Source organism: Trachemys scripta, chromosome 6, assembly GCF_013100865.1.
Source record: "Trachemys scripta elegans isolate TJP31775 chromosome 6, CAS_Tse_1.0, whole genome shotgun sequence".
NCBI classification, from domain to species: Eukaryota; Metazoa; Chordata; order Testudines; family Emydidae; genus Trachemys; species Trachemys scripta.
This window is the reverse complement of record NC_048303.1, coordinates 120,414,216-120,440,725: the sequence shown is the minus strand read 5'-3', so window position 1 is coordinate 120,440,725 and position 26,510 is coordinate 120,414,216. Positions and strand designations below refer to the sequence as shown.

Genomic DNA, 26,510 nt, shown 5'->3' with positions numbered 1-26,510 from the left:
CTCAAACCACAGATAGCTCAGTGGTTTGAGCATTGGCCTGCTAAACCCAGGGTTGTGAGTTCAATCCTTGAGGGGGCCACTTAGAGATCCCTCATGTGGACGCTCTGTTCCAGAATCAAAGTGATGCTATTCCAGAATAATTACTTTGTCTCCATGGTCACTTTTATACGGGATAAAGCGTCCATATGGGGACTTATTCTGGACTAGCTAGAGCGGAATAGTGATTCTAGACAGTCACTTGCTCCTGTGTATACAAGCTCAGATAGTCCACAGTCTTGCCTCACTGAAGTTAACAGCCCCAAGCTTTAACCCTACCCTGAAGTGAACATTTCAGCCAGCAAGCAGAAAGGTTGCACTGGGTCAGTCTGGAATATGGTTACATACAGGTTGGGGGGAAACATGGAGGCAGAGGGTTTAAAAAGCAGCCTTGCCTAGCAAGAAATTGGTCTCTGGAAAATGGAGGGTGAGGGACACTTTAATTGACAGCTCATTTAAAGTAGGCTGTTTCAGAACATGAAGCCGACACTGTTAACAAATCTCACCGAAGAATGTTAGAACTTGACCTGGATGGAAAATGCCATTTCGTTTTTGTACAAAATGTAGAGAAAATGTCCATTCCCCTCCCTGCAATTTCCCATGAAAGTATTTCAATTTTTTTTTAATGAAAAACCAACACCAAAAAGCAACAAACATTCAGTGTTTTCATGAAACGTTTTTTGGTTTTCCAAAACCAAAAATGGAAAATCTTCACTGAAATCCAAATCAAAGCCAGAAATAGTTTGCTGCAAAATGTTCAGGCTTTGGATTCCAGTTTTTCACTGAAACACCTGAAATGTTTAATGAAAATAAACAATTTCCACCAAACCAATAAATGAATGAATAAAGAAATGTGGTCAAAAAGCCATTTTTGGCAACAACAACAAAAAATCTTTCCAGCTAGCTCTACTTAAAACTGTGAAGGCAAATATAGATTCTCAAGATGGTTTTTATTATGTGCCTTAATTAGCAGCGACTAATAATCTGTCTTCTTAAAGGGCTGAGAAATGACCTAATTTTCATGATGTCCTGCTAAGCTTCAGAAGCGGTATGCAAGGTACAATTATGAGCCACTGTATGTGGGGACTGTTGTAACTGTATGAGAAATCTATTTTCATGGTAATTATTTTGGTTCCTCTGAGGATACAGGTACTGTTTCTTTAAGTCTATTGCAGGACGCTTTTGCAGGCTTTGGGGAAGAATTTCTACAGTGCAGCAGAGAGAGACAGAAGCTTTAGGGATAATACTGGTTTCCTTATTCTCATCGAGATGCTTGTTCATTGCTAGAATCCCTCTTTCTGGCATTTTTACCATTGTCCCATGATGATCCCATTTCTTGAGATTAGACTTGGCCTCCCCTTTTTAATGCACATCAAAGGAGACCAGAAGGTTCTAATAGAGGAGTGTGAAACAAGAAGGTTATTATAGTCACATTGTTTCCTACTCTCTATCCAGTTACGTTCATGGGCCATTTTCATCTACAGAGCAAAGTACCAGATTCTGAATGCCTTATATAGTCAGTCTTTCCCATGTTCTGTGCTTTGACTGGCTTTTCCACAGTTAGGCTCTCCCATAAATTACTCTAAGCTGAGGAGATGGCAAGTGATTCAAACTGCAGAGGAATGAAGAGCTCAGAGCAGTTTGTTTCACAGCTGTCAGGAGGTGCATTAAGCTGTAAAATTCTGATATTGTTCCTCTCAAATACTATACAGTGCAATGGATAATGGAGTCAAACACTAGAGCTAAGCAAATATTGGTGGGTGGGAGGGAATAGAGGGGGAGGTGCCATGCATCTTTATTTGAATTCCAAATCACATGTGGCTTTCATGTGTTCATGACCCTTTTATGTTCCCTTTCCATTAACACGTGTGCATTTGAGCTCAGCTAGTGAGAACGCTGGTGAAAATCGAATGTGAAGCTTGGCTGCTCAAACACTCGTTGAGAGCAAAACTGAGACTGAATTCAATGAAAATTCCCCATTCACATTGTGTTATTAGCTAAATGCGCTGTCAAATCAGGGGATGGAAACAATGCCACGTCGCTTACGTAACTAACCAAAACACTGGTGAATAGTTTATTGCGAACAATCTGCAGACCAAGAATTATTTTCTGAAGACATTTGGGAGCATTTCATGATCCATTCACAGAAAATATGTACCCAGAAATAAAGGTGACAAAATTATTTAGTGTCAGTTATTCACTCAGCTCTGTCACATAAGTCGTGGGCTTTTAAAACGGATGGATAATTTCAGGATCAGCAATATTTATAGTTATTAGAGACAGTTGAAAAATGGGCTGGAAACATAGTGAGAATTTTTTCCTATTTCCTCATCAAAATTTCAGTGAAATATTTAATTGAAATTTCAACATTGTTCAGCCTGGCCTAATGGCTTGCTATGTTATGATCTGGCTAATCGAATCACGTGCTTAACGTGTTTGCTACAGGCAGCTATCAGGCTCCAGTACAAACAGGTATTTAAGCATGTGAGCAGGCCCACTGAAGTCATGCGATTGAAGTTAGGGATGAGCTTAAACACCTGGCTGAACTGGGGCTCCAAGGAAGGAATTTCCCCAAATTCCCCTATACAATTGCACCAGTGACTAGAGGCACTTGAATTGGGGATTTTTCCACCTTTCTCCAAAGCATCACCTATTGCCCACTCATTCTATTAGACTAATAACACCTAGCTCTTCTACGGTGCTTTTCATCAGTGGATCTCAAAGCGCTTCACAATCTTTAATATAGTTATCTTTCCAACATCCCAGTGAGGGCAAGAAATGTTATTATCCTGGTTTTAAAACTTGGGGAAACAAAACACACAAAGGTCAAGTAACTTGCCCAAGGTTACCCAAGAAGTCTGTGCCAGAGCAGTGAACCCAGGACTATCAACTCCTAGGCTAGCATGTTAACAAGGGGACCATTCCTCCTCTCAGTGTACCATTCCACCAATGACCTGATCAGGGTGGATTTGATTTAAATCAATTTGATTTAAATCACTAGTCAGAAAGACTCAATTTAATAATGGATTTCTACATAAAAGTGCATTCTTGTTGGTTGTTATAACCTTAATACATATTCTTCACAACTCAGAGATAGATGTAGGTTTCATTTTTAGAAGATACACACTATATATTATTAAAGTGATTTATTTTGAAAACTTTTCAGATTAATTTTACAGCTATATCAGAAAATGAATGATTGTTTGGTTATTTCATTTACCAAAGGTAATCGAAGCAGATATTTATGAAGTCATTGGGAGGTGAACTATCTCCAATTCAACAGGATAATCATTAATATTTGGAGGATTTTCGTGTCATGCTGTATTAGGAGGAGACCATCACCAGACAGACATTTAAATTGTTTTATTTAACTAAAACAACAACGTTATGTATTCTGGATTTTTTTCTTCAACAGCAAACATATAATATTTTTACAAAACAAGCATATGAAATTTTGAATTTAGTTAAAACATTCAAGGTTTTTAAAATCAGGTTTGTTTTTGTTAAAATTGTTTTTAACTAAAATAGTTACATGAAATATTAAAAAAAAACAAAAAACAAAAATTAAATTGACTATGCCAGCCAGGTCAACATGAGAAACTTAAAATATTGGCTTCTGCAGCTAACTCAGTCGTCTTCACATTCATTTTCCTGTTTGTTCATAATCTGGAAAAGAAAAACAAGCTTTCCTGCTTTTTCAGGTCCCAAACGATTTCTCAATTTGGAATGAATTAGTCCAAAGGAAGAAAATATTCTTTCTACACTGGTAGAAGAAGCTACTGCTGTTAAAAGTGAGATTATCACTTCAACAGACTCTGAATCCAAGTGCTGAAGTGACTTCCACCATTTCATTGGTGTGACTTTCTTTAAAACATCATCAGCAAACATATATTTCTTGAATGGTTCACCCTCAGTTCTGACGTTTATTATAGTTGGCATTTTGGAGGGATGATTGCTGGATGTCCATGTCATAGCCAACTCCTCTTCTTCAGCAGTTAAGGTTTGACCCTGGTACCGAGTATTGAGAATATTTGCAAGAAAATGAGCTCGAGACAGTGCTTGTCCCATTCATTTTTTTAATGCTGTAATTTAACTCTGTCATTGCATATTTCTCTTTTTAAGATCTCATTCAATTCCTTCCAAATTTCAACAGCGTCAGCAATAAAACAGCTGTTTCCCTGCATTTTGTTCAAGGCTACAGAACTAGGCTTCAGGGTACTCAGCATGTGTTCAACATTTCTCTTAAGCCCAATGTTGAGAACTTTGGCTGTGACAGTGCCATCTATTTGTTCACAATTTTGTTCACAAACTCATCAGATTAGGCCAGTTCTTGATATAGTGCTCCAAACAGTCCACTACTGAGTTCCATCGCACGTCTTGTGGGAGAGTTAGCTTGGTTCCTCCCACTTTTTTCAGAGCAGCTGCTGCAAAGTGGTTGTTTCGGAAGTATTTTGCAATTTCAACAACATTAGCCTTTATTTCTGCAACACTGAAGTCTGGCTAGGAGGTGCATCAAAGGAGCACTGCAACCGTATGTTATTAGCTTGGGACTCTTCACTCTCTTCTAAATAATTTCTTCTCATCTTGGATACATTTGCAGCATTGTCTGTGACTAAGCTGTGTACTAGATATTTTAATTTTTTGTTTTTTTAGTTTGTTATAGCTTTTACTGCGACTTCTTGTAAGTATTCTGCAGTGTGCGCATTTCCTGATGTATCAATTGTTTCTGTAAGGAAGACATTCCCTTCTTCTGTTGTCACACAAGCACATACAACAGGATCATTGTGGACATTGCTCCACCCATCAAGACTCAGGTTAACAATTTCACCCTCTAGCCCTTTGGCACACTGCTCAATTTCTCTTTCATACACTTTATCCAGCAATTTGCCTAGGATATCTGCTCTGTTGGGTGGACTGTATCCTGGTCCTAATGACTGAACCATGTTAATGAAGTGTGGTTCTCAATCATACAGAAAGGACAGTTTGTTGCATAAACAAACCGGGCAATTTTTTCATCAATTACCTCTTTTTGTAATCTGCTGGTTCTTATCACAAACTTATCTATGGTTGTTTCAGGATGATAGAGATTTTTTTCTCTTTTTGCTACAGGTGATCTACTGTGGCTATGTGACATACATGATGCGACTGAAACACTATCATTGGCAGATAACTCTGAAACTATAGAAAATGATGGTGATCTTGAAGGTGGATAGTCTTCAGAATCCTGTATGTTGAGGATGGATTCCCCTAAACAAAATAAGTCAATGCAGTTATTTAATTATTATTACCATACCGCTCATTTAGTATTACTCATTGCATTCACTGACACTCAGTACTACTTTAAAGGTGAAATTGTAAAAGGAAGATCTGCCTATTTCAGCTATTTATTTTTTATCACAACTGCATCTAAAATGATAGTACCATAGTAACAACTATATTTTTTGCTCAAACATGAGAATTCAAGAATAGTCCAGAAGGAAGACAGGCAGTCCTTAAGAAAAGTATGAAATAAAAAAGTTTACCAACCTAAAGATCCTGCATGTTCAGACATGTTCCTTTCATCATCTTCAACGCAGCTACCTCCTGAGAAGGAACACGTCTCATGATGTTGTTTCATTTGGGCAACCAGGCCTTGCATTTCTTTGTTGCACTGTTTGCATTTTGCACGCATGCCTGTCTTACCCACAGGTAGAGGAACTTCATTAAAATATTCCCAAACTGGGTCTCTTTTACGGTCTGCTGCCATTATAGGTTTTCCCTTCTAGTGAGAGAATGCTATGGTAGATCTCCAATCAATGAAGGCTACACCCAGAAAGACCTCAAGACTTCTGGAATATGCTGCTCAAACAGTTTCACTTTTGTTTCTACTGCCTGTCCCTCCCTTCTCATATGTATCTCCAGACTTCTTCTCCTTGTCCAGATCTATTCCGCCCCCAACAATCTTCTATTCATTGAACTTTTTGAAACTTTGCACTTTTAGAGAGAGGTAAGGGATTGACTCAGTGTACACAAGTCTGCAGAGGGACAATAGGATAGAGGTCCGTTATTTCTCACCTCTCTTTATTATTTATTTATTTAAAAACATTTTTGCTGTTAACAAGCATGTTACCTCTGGAGACACAAATCCACAGTTTGAGAACTGCAAACCTAAGCATCTCTGATGGTATCTTCTAGACTGAGCACTGAGTCCCATTGGGTGGATAGAAAGATTATCCTAAATAATCTATACAGAAGCCCCTGGAACCCCGTAAGATTGGGTCCCTAATCCATAAACTATTGGAACTCATTTACAAAACTTGTCTTAAACATTACATGATTATATTGTCTTATACTATAGAATTAGAATTTATAATCCCTATTCCATGATGAGATATCTTTGAGCTATAATGTAACTTAATTAAAACTATCTTTAGATAGGTTTTTTCCTCAAAAAAGCATTTTATCAAAAAAATCCAATTTAAATAAAAAAATCCGATTTAAATAAAAATCCGATTTTTTTTAATCACTGATTTTTATCCACCCTGGACCTGATCCACTGTAGTAAAAACTGACGCTTCTATAGTTCGCATCAGTAGTTTCACTGTAATCACTCACAGACAATTGCATAATCATAGCTGTGCACAATGGAACCTAAAAAAATGCCTTGGTGAGGTTTACCAAATGACCACTTTTGCCAGGTGTCATTACAGAAGAGTTCAGTGGCTTCCCCGGAGGAGACACCCTTGTGAAGTTAATTGGATCTTGGTAGGCAGGCTTGAATTTTTCCTTTTGCTTTGGGGCAAGAACGCATGCACTTTATGTGGGGGAAGTGCGGGAACGGGGAATGAAAAGACCTGCTGAAATTCCACTGCATAGTCCCAAGAAAGGAGCAGGGGAGGTTTGGTCTGTACTCTTAAAGCCCTTAACCTCCATGACAGCTTGGCTTTAATGGCCATCCCACTGAAATACTGATTAATTTTTAAACATTTTGTCAGGAAACATCTGTTTATTTCACGTTTGGCCAAATACTCTTCCACCTCTTTGGCTGACGATAGCAGCGGAGACAACAATTGAGGGCATCTGACTTGCTGGAGGTTTGTCGAGCACATTATTATGGCGTAATGCATGCACCTCTTTTCTCCTGGGGTTTGTGTCAGGCAAGGCTTTGCCTTCCAGCAGCGTGTCCTTGTGCTGCAAAGTGACAGGATTCTGTTCCACTGCTCTGAAAAAGTCCGATGTGACAGCAAAGTCAGCAAATGGAGAATTCAGGCCAGTAAATGGGCTTCAGCGGCTGAAGGGATGACATGCATTAGTCACAATATGAATGTTTAAAATAAAGAGGGGTCTGAAGGGCCATCTCATCTTGCTCGTCCCTTGTGGGATGCATCTAAAAATCCTGCTTTAGGATCTCTTCTACCAACCAGCCCGAGATGTACCATCTGATTTAGGAAAGCTGCTTCAACCTGCACAACAAAGTGGGGAGGGGGATCCTTTCCCTTCCCCCTAGGTCATGTGTGCATTTGTACTTTGCTAGAAACGGTTGCTCAGAATCTGCCTGTTTCCAGAGAGGTCTGTGCTAATTAATACTATTACTACCGAGGTCTTTATAACACTTTTCATCCGGAGATCTCAAAGCGTTTTACAAAAGAAGTATCATTATCCCCATTATACAGATGAGAAAAGTGAGGCACCGAGGAATGATGCAACTGGTCAAAGGTTACCTGGAATAGAAGCCTGGTCTGCCGAGTCCCAGTCCGGCATGCTACCCATTAGCCAACACCACCTCCCTTTGTTGGTAATACACTAGTTCAAACATGTATGCCCCTGTCCATCCCACTCCAAAGATAGCCACTGCTGGCAGAGCGGGTTTGTTGGCTTGCAATGACTTACAATGCAGTCCTTTCTTAACCAAGCAATTTGAGTCTGATGAATCCTGTAGCTTCTGCTTTAAGGGGAAGCAGTTAAAGTGGGGATTGGAACCCACGACACGTTTAATTATGGTACTATAGGTACAGTGATTGCAGGGTATTACGAAGGTGACCGTGGGATATTACTACAAGGGAAATCAGAAGTGCTTCAGAACGGATATACCTGCTACTGACCATGTGGTTATCACGGGCAAATCTGCAAGGTTAGGAATACTGCCCTTCCCATATTGGAAGGGGCGGGTTTCTGCACCTGTCACAGCCACCTCCAATGCCAGTGCTCAGGAGATGCGACAGCCAGAATGACCGAAATCAACTGTGCTGTGGGAACCTAGATCCAGAGTCCCAGCTGGTGGAACTCACCTGGGGATTGCCCAGGGATTGAAGGGAGAGAGACACAGGCAGGGGCCCTTTTGCTAAGCCCCAATCTGCACCAATCCTGTTGAGTTGACACATCACCGCAGCTCTTATGTGACCAGTGGAGAAGGGCAAAGTGCGTGGAGATTGGAGATTGTTCCTTCTCCCCTCCCAGTGGGCCAATCCAATGGGAATCAGAAATAAATACTGGTCAGGCTAGAAAATGCAGGGATTACATGTAACCCATCCCAGGCTTAATTGAGCACCATCCAAGAAGGAGCTTAAAGGGGCTGCCAATGGGATCAATGTAATGACTGGGCACCACTCATGGCCTCTGTTGTCATCTGGCTGCAGCCCAGTTTCAGGTTATACTCTGAAATGGCTGGTGCCAAACTTCATCCTGGCCTGAGTCAGGCCTCCAGGTTAGCCCCTACACTTGCGAGAGTCTGAATAATTCCAAGCCCTACTTGGGTCCGTTAAACTCTAGGGGCTCGGTTCATCATTACCAGCACTGTGCGGTCTCTGCAGGAGCCCTGCTGCATGGGGTGATCCAGGGCTGGGCAGGGGCATGCCGGAGGAAAGCGGGGGGGACATGCCAGAGGAATGGAGATGCACCGGGGCATTCTTACTGCCCAGCAGAAATTCTGCCCCTCTGTGTTGGTCCATAAAGCTCCCTATACAGCGCTCAACCTAGCACCCAGCTGCCCTGGAATAGAGTTACTTCAGGTTTTGGCTGGATATGGGCCCATGTCGCCAGGTTCAGTTCTAGAACCCACATTTCACCAAATTCAAGCTATCGGTCTGGTCCCATCCAGATTCCAGCTTCAGCCCAACACGCCTGAGCCCTGGGGTTGGGATCAGAGTCCAACCTTTTCCAGAGTTAAAGGGAATTTGGATCTGAAGCAGCAATTTTCCTCCTGGACTTCACTGGAGTCACTAGTATCGCTCTGTAAGAGAGGACAGAATCTATCCTGTGACATTAAAGAGACATCGGTAACTTGAAATCCAGACAGTTTTTAAAAAAAGATGTAAAAGTTGTTCTAAGGCTTGCCCCCGAGTTCCCTGCTAACGTTTGTGGGTTTAGAATCACATTCCCCCGCTTGATGTGGAAACACACACATACAGTACACACCAGGGGAAACTGACTATGGTGATGTGGTGAAACTGACTATGCAGAAAGTGCTGTCCCGTGCAGAATCGGGGACCGGATCAGTACTGAACTAGCTCCCCATTGTGTTGCTAGAGAAACCACTCACCGAGAGAGCTCGTAAATGGAAACCCTCAGTGTTTGTGATGAGTAAAGCTCTTATCGCCCTTTTCACAGGGGTAGAGATGTTAACCCTGGTGTCCTGGTTTAAATCCAACTCAGATATTCTGCCCATCTAACTTCCTGCTGCTGTTTCAGTCTTCTTCCTGTAACCATTGTGTAAGGTTGGTGTGTGCTGTTAAACAGATGCTGTATTACACCCCAGAGCTGGCTAAATTTCTGGAGTGGGGAGAACTTTAGAAATGGGGAGAAACACAGTTTACATAGTCCAGTGAGATCCGTAGGGATAAAAAGGTGCCTTACAAATGTAAGATATTAAGTATTATTATTGGCTGGCATTCCCTGTGGCCTTATACAGATGACTATAATGTACCAGGACCAAAGCCCCTCTACGGGGAAAATATACCAGGGAAATAAATGCCCAATAATTGTCTGACAGTTCCACAGGGAAGATAAATAAAACGCGTTTGTATGTTTCCTGAAATGCAGTATGTGGCTGTAGCGTTGTCCTGATTTTCTTGATTCACTCCCACAAGAATGTTTGCATCAAGCCATGCATTCAGCCTGATCCTGAGCTATGTTATCTCTGAGTTTGATCATATTCCGCCTGGGGAGCTAATAAGTACTGCCCTCTCCCTTTAGCAGTATTATGACACAAGATCGAATACATAATTGCCTCAGAGTAAAATTTTAAATAGTAATAAGACAACTAGGTACCCAAGTTGACTGCATGATGTGTCTCCCTGTGTGTCTTTTTATTCTTAGCACAAACACAAACCAAGAAAGCATCTACACTAAACAATGTGTGACCTGGGAGAGAAATCCTGCCAAAGATGAAAAAAAAAACCCTCCCAAACCCTACACTTGATTGAAGCAAAGAAGAAAGGCAATTTTCATCCTGGTTAGGCGTGAAATTTCCGACGTGTAAAGTTTAGAAAGAGTAAACTTCAAAAAGGCAGAGCCACAGCGGTGCTGTTGAAACCAACTCACAGAAAAAAGCCGAATTGTCCCTGTATTAAAGATTCTACCCCGGCTTTGATTTGAGAAAAAGAGTCCCACTCTTCCCTCTTCCTTGGCAAGCAATTTCGCGGATCAAAGACACCCATTTCACATATGTTCCACTATTAATGAGGTGCTTGGAGTATAATTACTCATACCTTTTTCTTCTCTTAACAGCTGAGAGGAAGCGTTCTCTAGGCAAAGACTATCATCCCCTTTGTCTGAAGTGTTACCAGTGCAAACGGCAGCTCAGCCCCGGCCAGCACGCAGAGGTAGGAAATGAACTGTCTCTTATCTGCCTGCCTCGATGAGTTCCTGCATGCCCACAATAATCCATCTCCTGATTCCATTTCAAAGGGCTGGTTCGCACTGGGATGCACTAAAGGCTGCATGCAATATGCTTAGAAGTTTTTTCAGTGTGAAAGCTGGGGAGATAAAGGCTGATAGAAAGTGGACATACACAGAGAACAGCAAACAGATTAGAACTATTACAGCACCAGGGTAGCACCACCATTTACTAAAAATATCCAGCTTGCCAGAGTGATAAAGACAAACCACCGTGTGTCTGTCACACTCCGGTGTGGGGAGGTGGACGGGGGTGAGTGTGTTGAGAGCCAGAGAACAGGTTGCACACAGTATTGTACACGCTAGGAGAGCCTGACAGGAATTTTTCAGCAAAATGTTTTTTCATCAGAAAATACCAATTTGCCCAAACCGAAGCCGTTCACAGGCAAGGGCCAGTTTCGATCACTTGCTCATCTTGAAAAATTGTTTGGAGAAAAGAAGTTTTGAAATTGTCCACGTGACTCGTGTCGACATTTTCAGAATGAAAAATTCCGGTTCAGAAACACTTTATGGTTAGAAATTTCTGCTAACAACAATTTTTAAAAAATCTAAATTTAAATGAAATGTTTTGAATGAGCTGAATTATTAAAAAAAAAAATCTGAGGTTTGACAGGTGGGAAAAATTGAGATTCCGACTTTTCATCACAATTCAGGATGTGAAAGTTTTCCTGGGATGGGAAAACCATTTCCTGCTCAGTTCTACACTGGGGAAATCAAACAGACTCAGATCTGAAGGGGCAGCCGATGAGTACCACCAGGGGAGGGGGAGTTGACATACTTCAAGCAATAGAGCTGAGAGCCCTGCTTTTGAAGACTGCCCCGAGCATCAGTGAACTCTTGGGAAGATTTTCCTAGTCTAACCCAAAGTCGACGACTCTTTAGGGATGCTTCCAAATCAATGGGATGGGTTTTTGGAGAGGGTTGAGGTGTTCCTCAAACGGGGGTGGTGGGGAGAAATGGAAAGGGGCTTTGTGTAACTGGTTGGCTGGCCAAATGGAGCTAGCCACTAAATGATTTCAGAGCCTAAGTCCCTCTTTCAAAAGGGATTTAGACAGCTGGGGCCATATTTTCAAAGGTACCCCAATTCCTCGACTAGAGGGGGATTGGCAGGGGTCCCAAGAGCAGTGGATTTCAGAATAAATCATCCTTTGAGATTACCGGGGCAGTTCCGTCTCTCAGAGCAATTGTCTCAGGCTCTCTGCAGACTCAGGCCAAAGTTTCAAGCTCTTCTTACTAACCATCAGGGCTAGAAACAATTTTTTAAATTAATACTGGAATTCACGTCATCACATGATTCCAGGAGTTGGAGCCCCAGGCTGCCTATGCCTTAATGTGTCCCTGCTTCCAAGTCCCAGTGCAGGCAGGGGTGTTCAGGGGTGTCTTTGTGGGCATGCATGCACCTGACCTGCCCACATCCGCGGTGGCTGATTTCTCAGGGTAGCCAGAGAGAGCTGCTCTTTATTTGTCTGCAGTACTGCCCTGTGACAGATTCTGCATACAGGATCTGATTTATACAAGACACCCAAGAGCTGTCATGCATCTGCATGCAGTTTCTGATTCCACAACATACCCAACCATATGCTCCTCTTCTCTAAAATCAGAATCAGTCCTACTGCCACACTCTTCAAATCTCCAATCACTGAGACAAATGAAGATGGTGGCGCGTGCTGCCGCAGACCTTTCTGGCTCTGTGCTACAAACAGCACAGCCCCCACTTGCTTTCTGCAGGTTCACGAATCAGAAAGGCCAAGAGACCTTTCAGGTTCTTACCTAGAGGGCTGTGGTGATGATCTGGGTAAGGGCAAGGCACTAGGATGATGTTGTCTCTAACACACAGTAACCTGGGCAGCGCAGCCAGCGCATTCCCCTTAACATGTGATCAGAGCCAAATTCTGCTTGCTGACTAGGCAGAAGTGGGAAGCTGGTGGGAGCCTGTTTTGTGTCTGTCTCATGTGAACTTCTTGCATCTAAGGTGATATATACATCACCCCTCCCCTCCCCAAACAGCCTAATGAGGAACGATCCCCAGCCTGATTTCCTCCTTCTCGAGGACAGTAACAATTGGCTGCGGATCTACACCAGGTGGGCTGAGCCCAGACCTACTCCCCACTCAGCTGCTCTGGCACCTGTATATTCTACACTTTTTAAAATGTCAAAATCAGCCTAGGAGGCCATGGTCCTGGACCCCTTGTGGATTAGATTTTATTGAAACAAAATGTATTGATTGACCCCAAACAAGTCCACCACCCAAAAAAAAAATTTGTTTCACAGGAAATGTGAACATTTCACAATGAAAGGAAATGTCAAAATGTTGGAATTTGCCATGGCTTCAAAAAAAAAAAAATATACCAAAAAAAGAGAGGGTTCAAAGAAGAGCAACCAAAATGAGTCTTGAGTCTCTACTAGGAGAGATGGAAGGAACTAGTTTGTTTAACCTAAAAAACTACCCGAAAAGGAAGCAAGGTACCGGCACACTCCTAAAAGCGGCTCAGTACAGAAAAGCACAAGAAACTATCCTTAGGGGACACTGGGGCTAAACTAAGGAGCAAGGTGCTGAAGTTAAAAGGATAAAGGGAGGTAGCAGAAGTAACTGATGTTAAGGTCAGTCAGGCAGCGAAACGAAGTGGCGAATAAGGTAGCTTGCTATGGCACAGTCACTAGACATCTCTAACCTAGAAGCAGGGGTTTTAATTAAGCACTCTGCGAAGGTCCCTTTTCATTTCTGAAAGCTCTGACTCCCGGCTCTGCTGTAATCATAGAAGATCAGGGTTGGAAGGGACTTCAGGAGATCATCTAGTCCAACCACCTGCTCAAAGAGGGACCAAATTCCCAAACAGATTTTTACCCCAGTTCCCTAAATGGCCCCCTCAAGGATTGAACTCACAATCCTGAGTTTAGCAGGCCAACACTCAAACCACTGAGCTATTGAATCCAGGTCTCCAGAGGAAAAGACTGGCTGTTTAACTCGCTAGCCTCATAGCCATCGGGCCTGGTGGATAAGACCAGAAATAGCAGACACCCACCTATTCTGGAAGCAAAGCTGCTTCCCTGAATATGTGCATCCCATCCCCACTGTGTCTGTGGGAAGTTCCTTTTACTAGTGGATTGATTTAAAGTGACTGCTAGTCCTGACAGTCACTATTTCCTGGCAAATGTTGACCTCTGGCTCAGTTGATTTCATCATGTAACCAGCATTCCCTATGCACCCTCTAATACTGTATGAATTTGCTTAAAAGCAGAAGTTGAGTTTTTTCAGACCCAGCCATTTAATCATCAGGCTGCAGTGCAACATTAGTGGCAATGGTGCTATTTATCACGAGTTAATTGCAGCTCTGGGGAAAGGCGATTCTTGGAGTTCACGTGTGTGTGTGTGTGTGTGGGGGGGCATTAGAGGTGTTTTTCAGCAATAGATAATGATCGAGATTCAAAATGTCTGGTCGGTGACATACTCTTTGAGTGCCCCCAAAGCCCCATGCACAGCGCGGGAAGAATGAAAAATGCCAGGCAGTAATATTGTACAGTATCCTTTGAGCTCATGACAAGACCTAGTGCTCCTAAAGGTGGGAAATCTCAGCAGCACTGGCTGGTCATAAAGACCCCCCAGGCTTTTGGGATTTGTTTGCTAAGGAAGTTTCCCGACACACCGGGCGTTTCCTTTTTCCATATTTGCTAGGTGTCAATATGGGGTAAACAGAAGAAAATCCACCCACTCATTTTAATTTCAGGAACTGAAGGGAAATACTAGGTAGTGATGTTTAAACTATCCCCTCCACACACACCTGGGTTTTGTTCCTGTTATTCCCTTTGACCTGAGCGATTAGCTAAATACAGGGTGTCATGGGTTGTTCCAGTTAGGGGGACAAACTGGTGATAGAGCCAGGTATTGCCTTTGATGCAATCATGTTTCTTTACAAAGATTATACATAAAGTCCTGTTTGCCTGAACACAGCAGGAATCAAATAGCGGGAGACAGTTTCCTTGCTTGCTGTTCCAAGCCTCCCTTTCCAACCAGAACTCTGCCTAAAAAGCTTTCTCTTAGCTTTCTCTTAGAAGCACATTACCAGCCTTCTCTTACTGTCTTCTTGCTCCTTCTGCTTCTGTGGTGCTGTCTTTCTCTCTCCTACTTCTCCCCTCCCACACATATCCTCGCCCACAAACAACGCTCAGCAAAGCCCTCAGCCCACACAGTTCTAATTCCTGGGCAGACTCGCATATGCCTTTGTTTTAGGTGGGAGCTGCTTAAGTGTCTCTTACAAATATTTTAAATGAGGGGTGGCAGCCACACCCAACAGGTTAAATGAGGTATGATCCAACCCACAACATTACACTATTATTAATTATCTGTGCTGCGGTAGCACCTTAGGCCCCAGCCATGGATCGGGACGCCAATGGGCAAGGCACTGTACAAACACAGAACAAAAATACGGGCCTGCAATGTCTCCTCAAATCCAACAAGCCAATTATGCCATTTAAACGAACCACAAGGGTCCTTAGCACCACTGACTTCAATAGAGCTGTGACAGTTTGCACCAGCTGAGGCTCTGGCCAGTGACTTTAACTGGATAAGAAGCACATAATGAGAAAATGGGTCACGTCAGCCCAAAGAGAAGGTCCATTATTTAGAAGCTCCATCCAACTCTAACTCATTCCCAGGTGCAGTCTCCAATCCACTCCACCTGCAGCTGCTTCCAAATGGCCAGCCTGCTTTTGAACCACATCCAGACGCCATGGCTTGCAAAGCTCTAGACACCGCTGGTTTGAATCGAGCACACGCATTATTCCTGATCCCATTTTAAGCAGGACTTGCCCTCTCTGCTCTGGGTTCCATTTCCACAGGCTGCTGAGACACACAATCTTTCCATCCACTTCGATCGCTTTAGATCAGGTCCCAACAATTTTAATTCCTCTGGGGTTTGGGAGTTTTTTCCCTCTCCCGAAGTAGAGAGCCACATTGAAAAAGGAAAGTTAGAGGTAGGCTGGCTTGCCAGAGGTCGGGATGGCAGCTATCTGCACTAGGATCAGATCTGTCCACTGCCATCAGCTAATATCGAGCTGCAATGCGAAGCTAAAAGAGGTCTGTGGTACAAAGCAATGCTCATACTTTATTTGAAATGCTAAACTTTGCTTGCTTTTTTTTTTTTAAAGACAGGCCATAACAAAAACAACCCTCTTGCTGAGTTCCCTCTCTGCCACTCCCCTTCCCAGCCCTTCAGTCAGTTTATTTGCTTTCATCCCAAACTCGCCTGTAGCAGCTCTGTATTTTACTCTGTCTGAGAACACCCACATCGGTGCCAGCACTTAAATACCATTAGCAGGAACATTTGGGGGAGGAATAATGACATGCCTTTAGCCCCCACTGAAATGCTTTGGACTCAGTGCAGTTTTTGGGAGACAAGGAAGCAAACTGAAGAAAAATTAAAAGGAAATGAAAAGTGTCTCTCCTACAGAGTGGAGTAGTTAGCATGGACTAACTCCATACGTCTAATTCATATACTGAAATAATCTATTAGCAGAAGGTTTCGGCCTAACAGATTCTGATGGAAAATTATAAAAAACGTCTAACGGTTCTCATTAAATATTAAAAAAACAAACAAACCACTCAGTGCAACACATTTTTTGTTTGCATTTAAAAATTCCCCATGTACTGTTTGCAACCCAAACATTGAAGCATCATGCACATAAAGAGAAGTGCAATAAGCCAAGAGAAACTGACTTGGATCCAGTTTGCAGTGTAGTTATAGTCATGTTGGTCGCAGGATATCAGAGAGACAAGGTGGGTGAGGTAATATCTTTTACTGGAATAACTTCTGTCGGTGAATGAGACAAGCTTTTGAGCTCTACAGAGCTCTTCTTCAGGTCTGGGAAGGGTAATCAGAGTGTCACAGCTCAATAAAAGGTGGAACAATTTGTTAAGCATAAGGAGTTAACACATGTTGCAAGAAACCATTCCAAATCAAGTAGGAAATTAACACATCTTCAGTCATAGGACAAAGGAGAGTTAGGGCAGATCTACACTAGAAATTTACATTGGCGCAGGTGTACCGATGTTTGTGATAAGCATGTGTAGGATCCAGGGTTCTTGAATGGTGTGTTGTAGGGGTTACTGATCATCATAGCAGTGGCGATATGGCTTCAGGTTTTGAATCTGTTGTTCTGGCAGGGTCCGCTGCCACTTTCAGTTGGTGTATCCTGATCTTTGCGGAGTTTGCTTCTGATAAGGAGCTTGGCAAGTTTGGGGGTCGGGGGTTGGAAGGCCAGAAGTTGGAAGACAGGAAAGATTTCTTTCAGGATGTGGTCCCCATCAAGTATGGGTTGCAATGTTTGATGATACCCTGCATGGGTTCGAGTGTTGGTTAGTAGGTGACAACTAGGAGTGTGGGGTCAGTGGGGTGTTTTTTTGTTTTGTTCTGTATTGAAGCAGATTCTCTCAGGGAATTAGGGTGACTCATTCCATGATGCGATCTACTTCTCTGGTGAAGAGTCCTTATTTGGTGAAAGTGGTTTTGAGCGTGTTAAGGTGTGCATCCCGAATATTCTCCTCAGAGCATATTCTATGGTATCTGAGGACCTGGCTATACATAAATTTCTTGGTGTGTTTGGGGTGGATGCTGAATCTGTGGAGGTAAGTGTGGTGATTCGTGGATTTCCTTATATCTAGCTCTAGGGCTCCATTGTTGAAGCTGATGGTGTTTTTCAGGAAGGTGATGCAGGTGTGGGAATGTTCTAGAGAGAGTTTGATGGATGGCTGGTGGTTGTTGAAGTTTGGGGGGCACTCTAGGAGGGAGTTTTGGTCATCCGTGGAGACAGCAAAAATAATTGTTGATGTATCTCAGGTATATCATTGATTTCATGCAGCATATTTCTAGAAATTCTTCCTCCAGGTGATGCATGAAGAGGTTGGCATATTGTCCTATGACTGCAGCAATTGCTCACTTCATTTAGAATTGTTTCTTGCAATATGTGTTAACTCCTTATGCTTAATGATCTGTTCCCCCTTGTATTTAGCTGTGATACTCTGAGTAGATACTCTGAGTACCTTTCCCAGCCCTGAAGAAGAGCTCTCTGTGGAGCTCAAAAGCTTGTCTCTCTCACCAACAGAAGTTGATCCAATAAACGATATTACCTCACCGACCTTGTCTCTCTCTAGAGTCTAGTTTCACAGATTATACAGAAATGTAAATAAAGAGCTCCATGGTGAAAACCATAAGTCCTGGAGCACCCACTGAAAAATTTAGTGGGTGCTTAGCACCCACTGGCAGCCAGCATTCCCCCCCCCCCATGCCTCCTGCCTGCCGGTGGCCCTGCTGATCAACTCTCCCTGCTCCCTCCCAGCGCCTCCCAGCCGCTGTGATCAGCTGTTTCATGCCGTGCAGGAGGCGCTGGAGGGGAGGGAGAGGAGCGGGGATGGAGCACACTCAGGGGAGGGGGCAGAACTGGGTGGGAAGAGGCGGGGCGGGGGCAGAACGGAGGCAGGAAGAGGTGGGGTCTTGGGGGAAGGGGGGGGGGGGGGGGGGGGCCTGGGGTGGCACAGGAGTTGAGCACCCCTGGGACTAGGAGGAAGCTGGCGCTTGTGGTGAAAACATTCTTTCCATTTGAATAATATAAAGAAATATTGATAACACACGTACAGTCTTTGGGTTTTCTTTAACAATGATTTTAAATCTGACAGTATATTTTTAAGTGAATTATAATATATCCCTCCTGCCTGTTAAAATGTAATTTGTGTGAGTCTTTATGTCTCCCCTACTCTGAGAGGTGCCTGCTCCCAATCCAGGTTTCCAACACAATAGTGCAAATCACAGCTTCTTCCCCATTACGTCTAAACTGCCTCACGTGACCTGTTATATATTGCTCGACCAGTGAAGAAATATTTGCGGCTATACAACCTGGTGCTGTAAATCCATCACCTCCGACAGCTAAGTAGCACTGGGCCAGCTCAGGCCTTGGATGGGGCAGCTAGGTGTTGCAGGAAGTGTTATCAGTGGTACTGCAGGTAGCATGCTTGGCTCTGAATGAGTGCTGAACCATTGCCCAACGGAGGTGCCGTCTTTCAGATGAGATTCAAAAACAGGACCACTTATGGTCATCAAAGGTGCCATGGGACTTTAAAACAGGAGCAGGGAAGTTAACTCTGATGTCATGTCCAAATTCAAAGATGGGTAATTATATTATAACTACTTAGATTCCCTCTGCAGTTTTGGTTGGATAAGGTAGTCTTCACTTTCTGTCCTGAACTGTTCGGAGTGTTGCTGTTTTTCATGAGACATTTGTCACATCTCATTACAAAGGTGACTACAATTCCTTGGTGGATAGAGTGAAACTGACCTTCATATGATTGATATGGCAAAATTGAATGAAAGCTCTAAGTTACAGATAATTACATATTTACATTGAGTTAACTCTCTCTGTAAGCAGGTGGAGAGATTCAGCAGGCGGACAGAGAGGGGAAAATAGCAATCTTTCTAAGGGCCAAAAATCTTTTTAAGGCCAAAAGGGTCCATTGATGATAATCAAGTCTGATCTTCTACATGGCACAGGCCTGGGATGCCTGCATGAAGCTCAAGACTGCTGGTTGCACAACATCATATGTTTCAGAAAAAGACATCCAATTTTGATTTACTGGCTTTGAGTGATAGAGAAACCTCTACATCCTTAGGAGAGCTGTTTCAATGCTTAATCTACTCACTGTTAAAAATTTGCACCTTATTTCTAGCTTTGTTTCCAGATATTATGCTATCTTTATCCTCTAGATTAAAGAGTTATCTGCAGTTAGAAATGCCTTTCCCATTTAAAAAGCAACAAAGGGTCCTGTGGCACCTTTGAGACTAAAAGAAGTACTGGGAGCATAAGCTTTCGTGGGTAAGAACCTCACTTCTTCAGATGCAAGTAATGCATCCCATTTAAGTATTTGTAGATCATCATCAAGCAACCTCTTAAACTTGTCTAGGATAAATTGAATAGACTGAACTTCTTCAGTTACTCATTGTAAGGCAGGTTTTCCAGACCTCAAATCATTCTTGTAGCTTTTCTCCAAACCCTTTCCAATTTGTCAACATCTTTTCTCATAGATTCACAGATTTCAAAGCCAGAAGGGACCATAGTCTGACCTCCTGTATAATACACGCCACATAACTCACCCAAAATAATTTCTAGAGCAGATCTGTTAGAAACATCCCATCTTGGTTTAAAAATGGCCAGTGATGGAGAACCCATCATGATCCTTGGTAAGTTGTTCCAATGGTTAATTACCCTGACTTAAAAATGTACACCTTATTTCCCATCTGAATTTGTCTCGCTTCAACTTCTAGCCATTGGATCATGCTGGAACATAAGAGCTGACATACTAGGTCAGAGCATGGTCCATCTTGCCAGGTATCATATCTCCCATGGTGGCCTGTATCTAAGCTTCAGGGGGAGTGTAAAGAACAGGGCAATTATGGAGTGATCCACCCCTGTCTTCCACTCCCAGTTTCTGGTCGTCAGAGATCCAGAACTGGACACAATATTCCAGCAGAGATTGCACTAGTGCCAAATACAAGAGGTAAAAGAACCTCTCTGCTCCTACTCGAGAATCCCTTGTTTATGCATCCAAGAATCATATTAGCCCTTTCGGCCACAGTGTTGCACTGGGACCTCATATTCAGCTGCTTGTCCACCACAACCGCCAAATCTTTTCAGAGTCGCTGCTCCCAGGATAGAGTCCCCCATTGTGGAAGTATGGCCTGTGCTCTTTTTTCCTAGGTATATACATTTACATTTAGCCATATTAAAAGGCATATTGTTTGCTTGTGCCCAGCTTGTCAAGCAATTCAGGTTGCTCTATATCAGAGACCTGGTCCTCTTCATTATTTACCATCCCCCCAATTTCAATGTCATCTGCAAACTTTATCACTGATGATTTTATGTTGTTTTCCAGATCATAGATAAAAATGTTGGTAAATTGTAACAATGGCTAATTACTCTCACTGTTAAAAATTATGGCTTATTTCCAGTCTGAGTTTGTCCATGACTCCATATTCCATGATTTTGTCCAGGATCGATGTCCAGCTAACTGGCCTATAGTTACATAGGTCATCCTGTTTATCCTTTGAAAATATTGGCACACCATAATTTTCCCCCAGTATTCCAAGATATTTTAAAAAGCAACATCAATGGTTCAGATAGTTTGCCAGCCAATTCTTTTAAAACTCATGGGTGCCAGTTATCTGATCCTGCAGATTTAAAAATGTTTAACTTTAGGAGTTACTTTATAACAACTTGCCTAGGTATTGTTGGAATAAAAAGTATTTCATTATCCCTCTAACATGGGGCTACATCATACAGCTTATTTCCAAATGCACAACAACATATCTGTCAGTAAAAAACCTCTGTTATTTCTAGGAATTTCTTTGTTCTTGATTTATGTCCATACCTTTTTCACTGATACCTTTAGCTTCCATTATCAATTGTCTGAATTTCATAACTACTAATTTATAGTCATTACAATCAACTTCCATCTTTTTCAATTTGTTATATACTGTACTTTATTTTTTATAGCTGATTTCACTTCCTTTCTTAACCAGGATGGTATTTTATGTGAATAAGACTTCTTTCAGGGTTGCAGGATTGTGATTTATTTAGTAAAGCTTTCTTAAACACTCCCAGTTATCATCCATTTTTTAAAATTTTTCTTTCAATCAATTTTGATCTTAATTGTTTCCAGCATCAGAAAAATGGCCCTTTTAAAATGCCAAATATATATATTAATGGGCAGGACTATATCCTCTTTGCACATAACAAATGTAATTAGGTCATGAGCACTTGCTCTTAGGCAACCGCTAATTGTTAGCTCAATGATCAATTCTTCTTTATCTGTCAGAATAAGGTCTAATATAGAAATACTCCTAGTTGGATATAATATACTTAGTGTTAGAAAATTATCGTCTATAGTTTTCAGAAATTCCAAGGACGTTTAAATAGTGGCAGCTTCAAACTTCCTGCATATGTCTCCCCGACTGAACTCCCCAATGACGACATGTTTATTTTTTCTGTACATTGCAAATAGATGTTTAAAGAGCAGCTTATCCTGCTCTCAATGTCCGTAACAAACTCCCACAGGTCTCCCACCTTGTGGCTCATCAGTGAGAACACTGATCCGTAAGCACTCCAGGTCCTGTGCTTTGAACTGACGGTAGCTCTAAAGCAGGTAATGGTATCTGCTGCCCACTTTGTCCTGCCTAAACAAGGTGTTTCCGGTGAGACCATTCCCACTACATGAATCCTCCCACCATGTCACAGGAATAGCTGAGTGGCCTGCAGTCTTGAGCCCTGCCTCCCTATCCTCCCCTGAACACCTGTGGAAAGGGACAAAAAAAGAAACTGCAATTTGTCTGCTAGTGATCAAGTAGTGCCCCTTGCCCTCTGCCACAAGCATCTGTCACAGTCTCTAGGTATATTTTACATTCCAATACAGTCATCAAGAACCCCAATAGATGCCCAAATCAACACCCTTCCACAAATACAAATAATCATGCCTTTCCCGCTCAATCTGCCTCCTCTATGAAGGCCCAGATAAAGAGCTGATTCTTGCAGCATGATTGGAAGCTCTCTGACCCAAGTATAGTAGAAAGACAGCCTGAGACATGAGGCCTTGTATCAGAGGCCCGGCATGAGGCCTAAACTAAAGTAGCGGTCAAGCCTTGCTAATATAAAGCAAAGTTAGCAAGAGACAGCCTGTGAGCAGGCTCACAGAACCTGGCAAGAACAGGGCTGGTATTGCAAAAACACACACATTCCTGAGACGTGCTGGGCACAGGACACTCGCGTAAACACATTCAAGAAGGGTGGTACCAGAACACCCCGATACCAAGTATAGTACCAACACTCTCCCTGAAGATGATACAAGGATACACTGACCCCCCTCTTAGTGATAAGGTCAGGATGACAGTGTGATGGATAGAGATGTTTTGATCAAACCAGTATGTACAAGGTAATGGGTGGTAACAAATCACGTCAGGGGGCAGTAACTAATCATGTCAGAGGGGCAATACGTAACTTGTTTGTACTGGTGTATAAAGAAGGGTCTCAGAGTATGTCTGGTCAGCCTAGCGGGGCAGTGGAAAGTCCCACCATTGACTGAGGTGGTCCATTGTCACAGGCACACATGTGCTGGTGTAACGTAGACACTGATCCGGGGAGCTAGGATTGTGCTTTGTCAGCAATAACCTTGGCTGGGAGCCTTCGCTACTGAAACGGTTCTGTGGTTTTCTTGGGTGGTATGATCGAGGTCTGCTGCATCAGCTATCTGCGCAGAGCTGGGGTAGCACACAGAGAGAACACACACGCACACGCAGCCAACATCTGACAACACCAAAGAGCAAAGTGAATTCCAGAGCTCAGAGTCCTTAAATGGAAACATCCTGCCACCATTCTCTCCCCCACATTTAAACATGGGAGTTCTAAGCTTGAACACCCAGCAGATCTCAAATGTGGATGTGTGACGGGTGGGGGAATCTTTCTGTACAGTTTCTGAGTTCTGTTTGGGATTATGAACTCCCTGCATGAACTCTCTTTATGAGGCTGCAGATTCCATTTTGGATGTGGGGCTCTTTACCTTCTTGGTGGTCCTGTTACCTCCATGTTGGACTAGAATTCCAAAGGCTGGTGGCCAAGGAATAACAAGAGAGGGTTGTTGACTTGAGTGCTCAACCATTGAAATGGAATCGCTCTAAACAACAGACTGGCTCCCAGGATTCTGGGGTCACCTGTTGAGACTGACCAGGGAGTCACCTGACAGAGGAGACAAAGGAGAGTATAAAAGGAATAAGCTGTTCTATTTGCTCTCTCTTTGGCCATTTGTCATGAGCTAAAGATGAGAGAAGCTGCAGCAGGACCCAGATGAGGTGGGCGGTGGAATAGGGAATGCTGCCTGCCTACCTACCTACCAGAACACAGGCGGTCCCCCAGGACTCCCAAAGGAAGGATACGCTGGAGAAGGGAAATGTGTGTAGAGTTTATTATTTTTATATGAGTCTGTGTGTTTATGTGATTAACTAAATCACATAAATAAACTAAAGAGCAATAATGTGTTGGAATTCTGTGCATAGTATCTGTGTGCAGCACCTACCACATGCCTCCTGAGGGAGTTAAACTGTAACGCAGCGGGCTCAGACCTTTGGGTGGAGTTCTGGGAGAGGCGGTGTTTAAGCTACTGGGGTACCGTAGGGGTCAACGCTGGACCTTGGGGCCTAAGGCAGGTGGGCCGAAGGCAGGGCTGGCTTTATGACCCAGGGGGCCCGATTCCAATACCTGGCGGCAGTCCGGGGCTTCAGCGGCACTTCGCGGTGGGGGGTCTGCTCCGGGTCTTCCGTGGCACCGAAGGACTCCCCGCCGCCGAAATGCCACCGAAGACCCCCAGAGCGGACCCCCCGCCGCCGAAATGCCGCCGAAGACCCCCGGAGTGGGGTGTGAGCGCGGGGCCCTCTTAGGCGCGGGGCCCGATTCCGGGGAATTGGGTGAATCGGCTTAAAACTGGCCCTGGCTGAGGGGCTCTATTCCCATGACAAGATAAGAGACTGAGAGCCAGCACCCAAGACATTTGCAAGGAAGACCAAGAGAGGAACCAATACTGCAGCCTGCTGAGTCCCAGGGAAGCTTAAAACATCCAGGACTTCAGCAGTTGGAGTCCTCACAGCAAGCTGTTTGGCAGACACTGGGAATGGGTGACAGGGGGTGGATCACTTGATGATTCCCTGTTCTGTTCATTCCCTCTGGGGCACCTGGCTCTGGCCACTGTTGGAAGACAGGAGACTGGGCTAGATGGTCTATTGGTCTGGCCCAGTATGTTCTTAAGCAAGAGGGCGGGCAACAGGGGAGCATGACCAGATCTGCGATAGGAAGTAAAACAAGGAATGAAGGATGGTTTCTTAGTTCAGAAGTGCCAAACTATGCAGGGATTTATCAGTCCACACCTACACTGTGAATACTCAGAGACAAACTGGAAGGGAGACTCTAAAACAGTATACAAGATATTATCACAAGTGGTGCTTCAGGGATTTCCTGGGTGTAGGAAAAACCTAGTCCCTAGAACTAGCCCTTAGTTGTCACTAAACCTTCTGCTGTTCTTCTTTCACAGTACGATGACAAACCCTACTGCAATCACTGCTACCTGCAGCACTTTGGACCAAGAGGTAACATCCTTGCCTACTCACTAGCTCACCCTTCACTATAATCCTGTAATTCAACAGACTGATTTTTAAAAGCAGCCTCTAAATCTGTGTCCCCTGTTTTTCCAGGCACAGTCATTTATGCATGGAACAAGAATGAATTGGCCCAAATAAATAGCATTTGTGGGAGCAAATAAGAGTTAGATAGTCAACACCCTAATTGGTCCTCAGAAATCCCAAGCTGAAGTGCAAATATTTTATGCAGGCAAATTTGCAAGTGCAAATTTAGATATTGGATTGAAGCCCCTTTGAAAATGCAGTCAATAATATTTAAGGTTAAGATTCTGTCACAGGTATTTTTAGTAAAAATCAGGGACAGGTCACGGGCAATAAACAAAAATTCACGCTAGCCCGCAACCTGTCCCTGACTTTGACTGAAAATACCCTGAGGGGGGAAGACAAACAGAGCTCTGCCAGGGGCTTGCAGCTGCTCCAGCCCTGATGCTGCTCCTGTGGCAGGGGCTGACCACTGCCGCGCCAGCCCCAGGGGGCTAACCCAACCCCAGCTGCTGCTCCGGTGGCCCAGGGCTGACAGCTACTCCAGCCCTGCCCCAGAAAAAATCATGGAGGTTCCGGAAAGTCACAGAATCCATGACCTCCATGACAGAATTGTATCCTTAATGATACTTAATGTTGCATTGACATCTTCCAGTTTCATTATGCCCTTCTGAGATGCATAGTCTTAGCAAACGTTTCTATGGCATGAAGAAAGAACATGACAGAGGGGGCTGTTGGAAGTAGCATGGCCTAAAGGAATGAGTGGAAAGTTGGGTCTTAGGCATTTCTAAGGTCTAATCTTTGTTATATGTTTGTACGGCACTTAGGACAACGGGGCGCTGGCCTCTAGTCGCTACCATAATACACATAACAATAATAAATCTGTGTGGCCTTGGGAAAATCACTTCATCTCCCTGCCTCAGTTTCCCCATCTCTATAATGAGGGTAATAATCCCTCACTCACAGAGGGCCCACTCCTGCAAACCTTACTCACCTGAGGAAACCCTATTCCACTGTTAGGAGGACTCAATCCGCAATTAGTTAATGATTGTACTGCATTTCTAACACATGGCACTTGATTTGCCTCTCGCACCAGTTTTACTGTGTCATAACTGCATTGTGCTGCCGGGTAGTTACTCCTGACCTGCAGTGAGAGGAGGATCGGGCAAGTGTTATAGGTAATAAGTGCTAAGGGCATCCTTATGATTATTATTGCTGTTTTTCCCTCACTTCCGTCTGCCCTGCCTGATGTCGTGGATATTCACAAAACAAGGGGACGTAGCTGACACTCAAACAAACAAACTCATCAAGAAACTGCAGACTGGCTTGATTTGCATCCACTTGGATAGAGTCCAAAGTGCCTTTCATTCTCGTGTAGCATCTGGTGAAAGAGGGGAGAGA

The 26,510-nt window shown here is 43.4% G+C and overlaps 1 protein-coding gene across 1 annotated transcript in view; it reads left to right on the top strand.

The window, feature by feature from the left end:
- The window catches only part of LOC117879679 (cysteine-rich protein 1-like), a 52,467-nt gene that overhangs the window by 20,751 nt on the left and 5,206 nt on the right, over positions 1 to 26,510 (top strand). The window contains exons 2-3 of the mRNA XM_034774961.1: positions 10,741 to 10,835; positions 25,022 to 25,076. Of these exons, the coding sequence (XP_034630852.1) occupies positions 10,741 to 10,835; positions 25,022 to 25,076 (150 nt within the window). The remainder of the gene's footprint in view (positions 1 to 10,740; positions 10,836 to 25,021; positions 25,077 to 26,510) is intronic.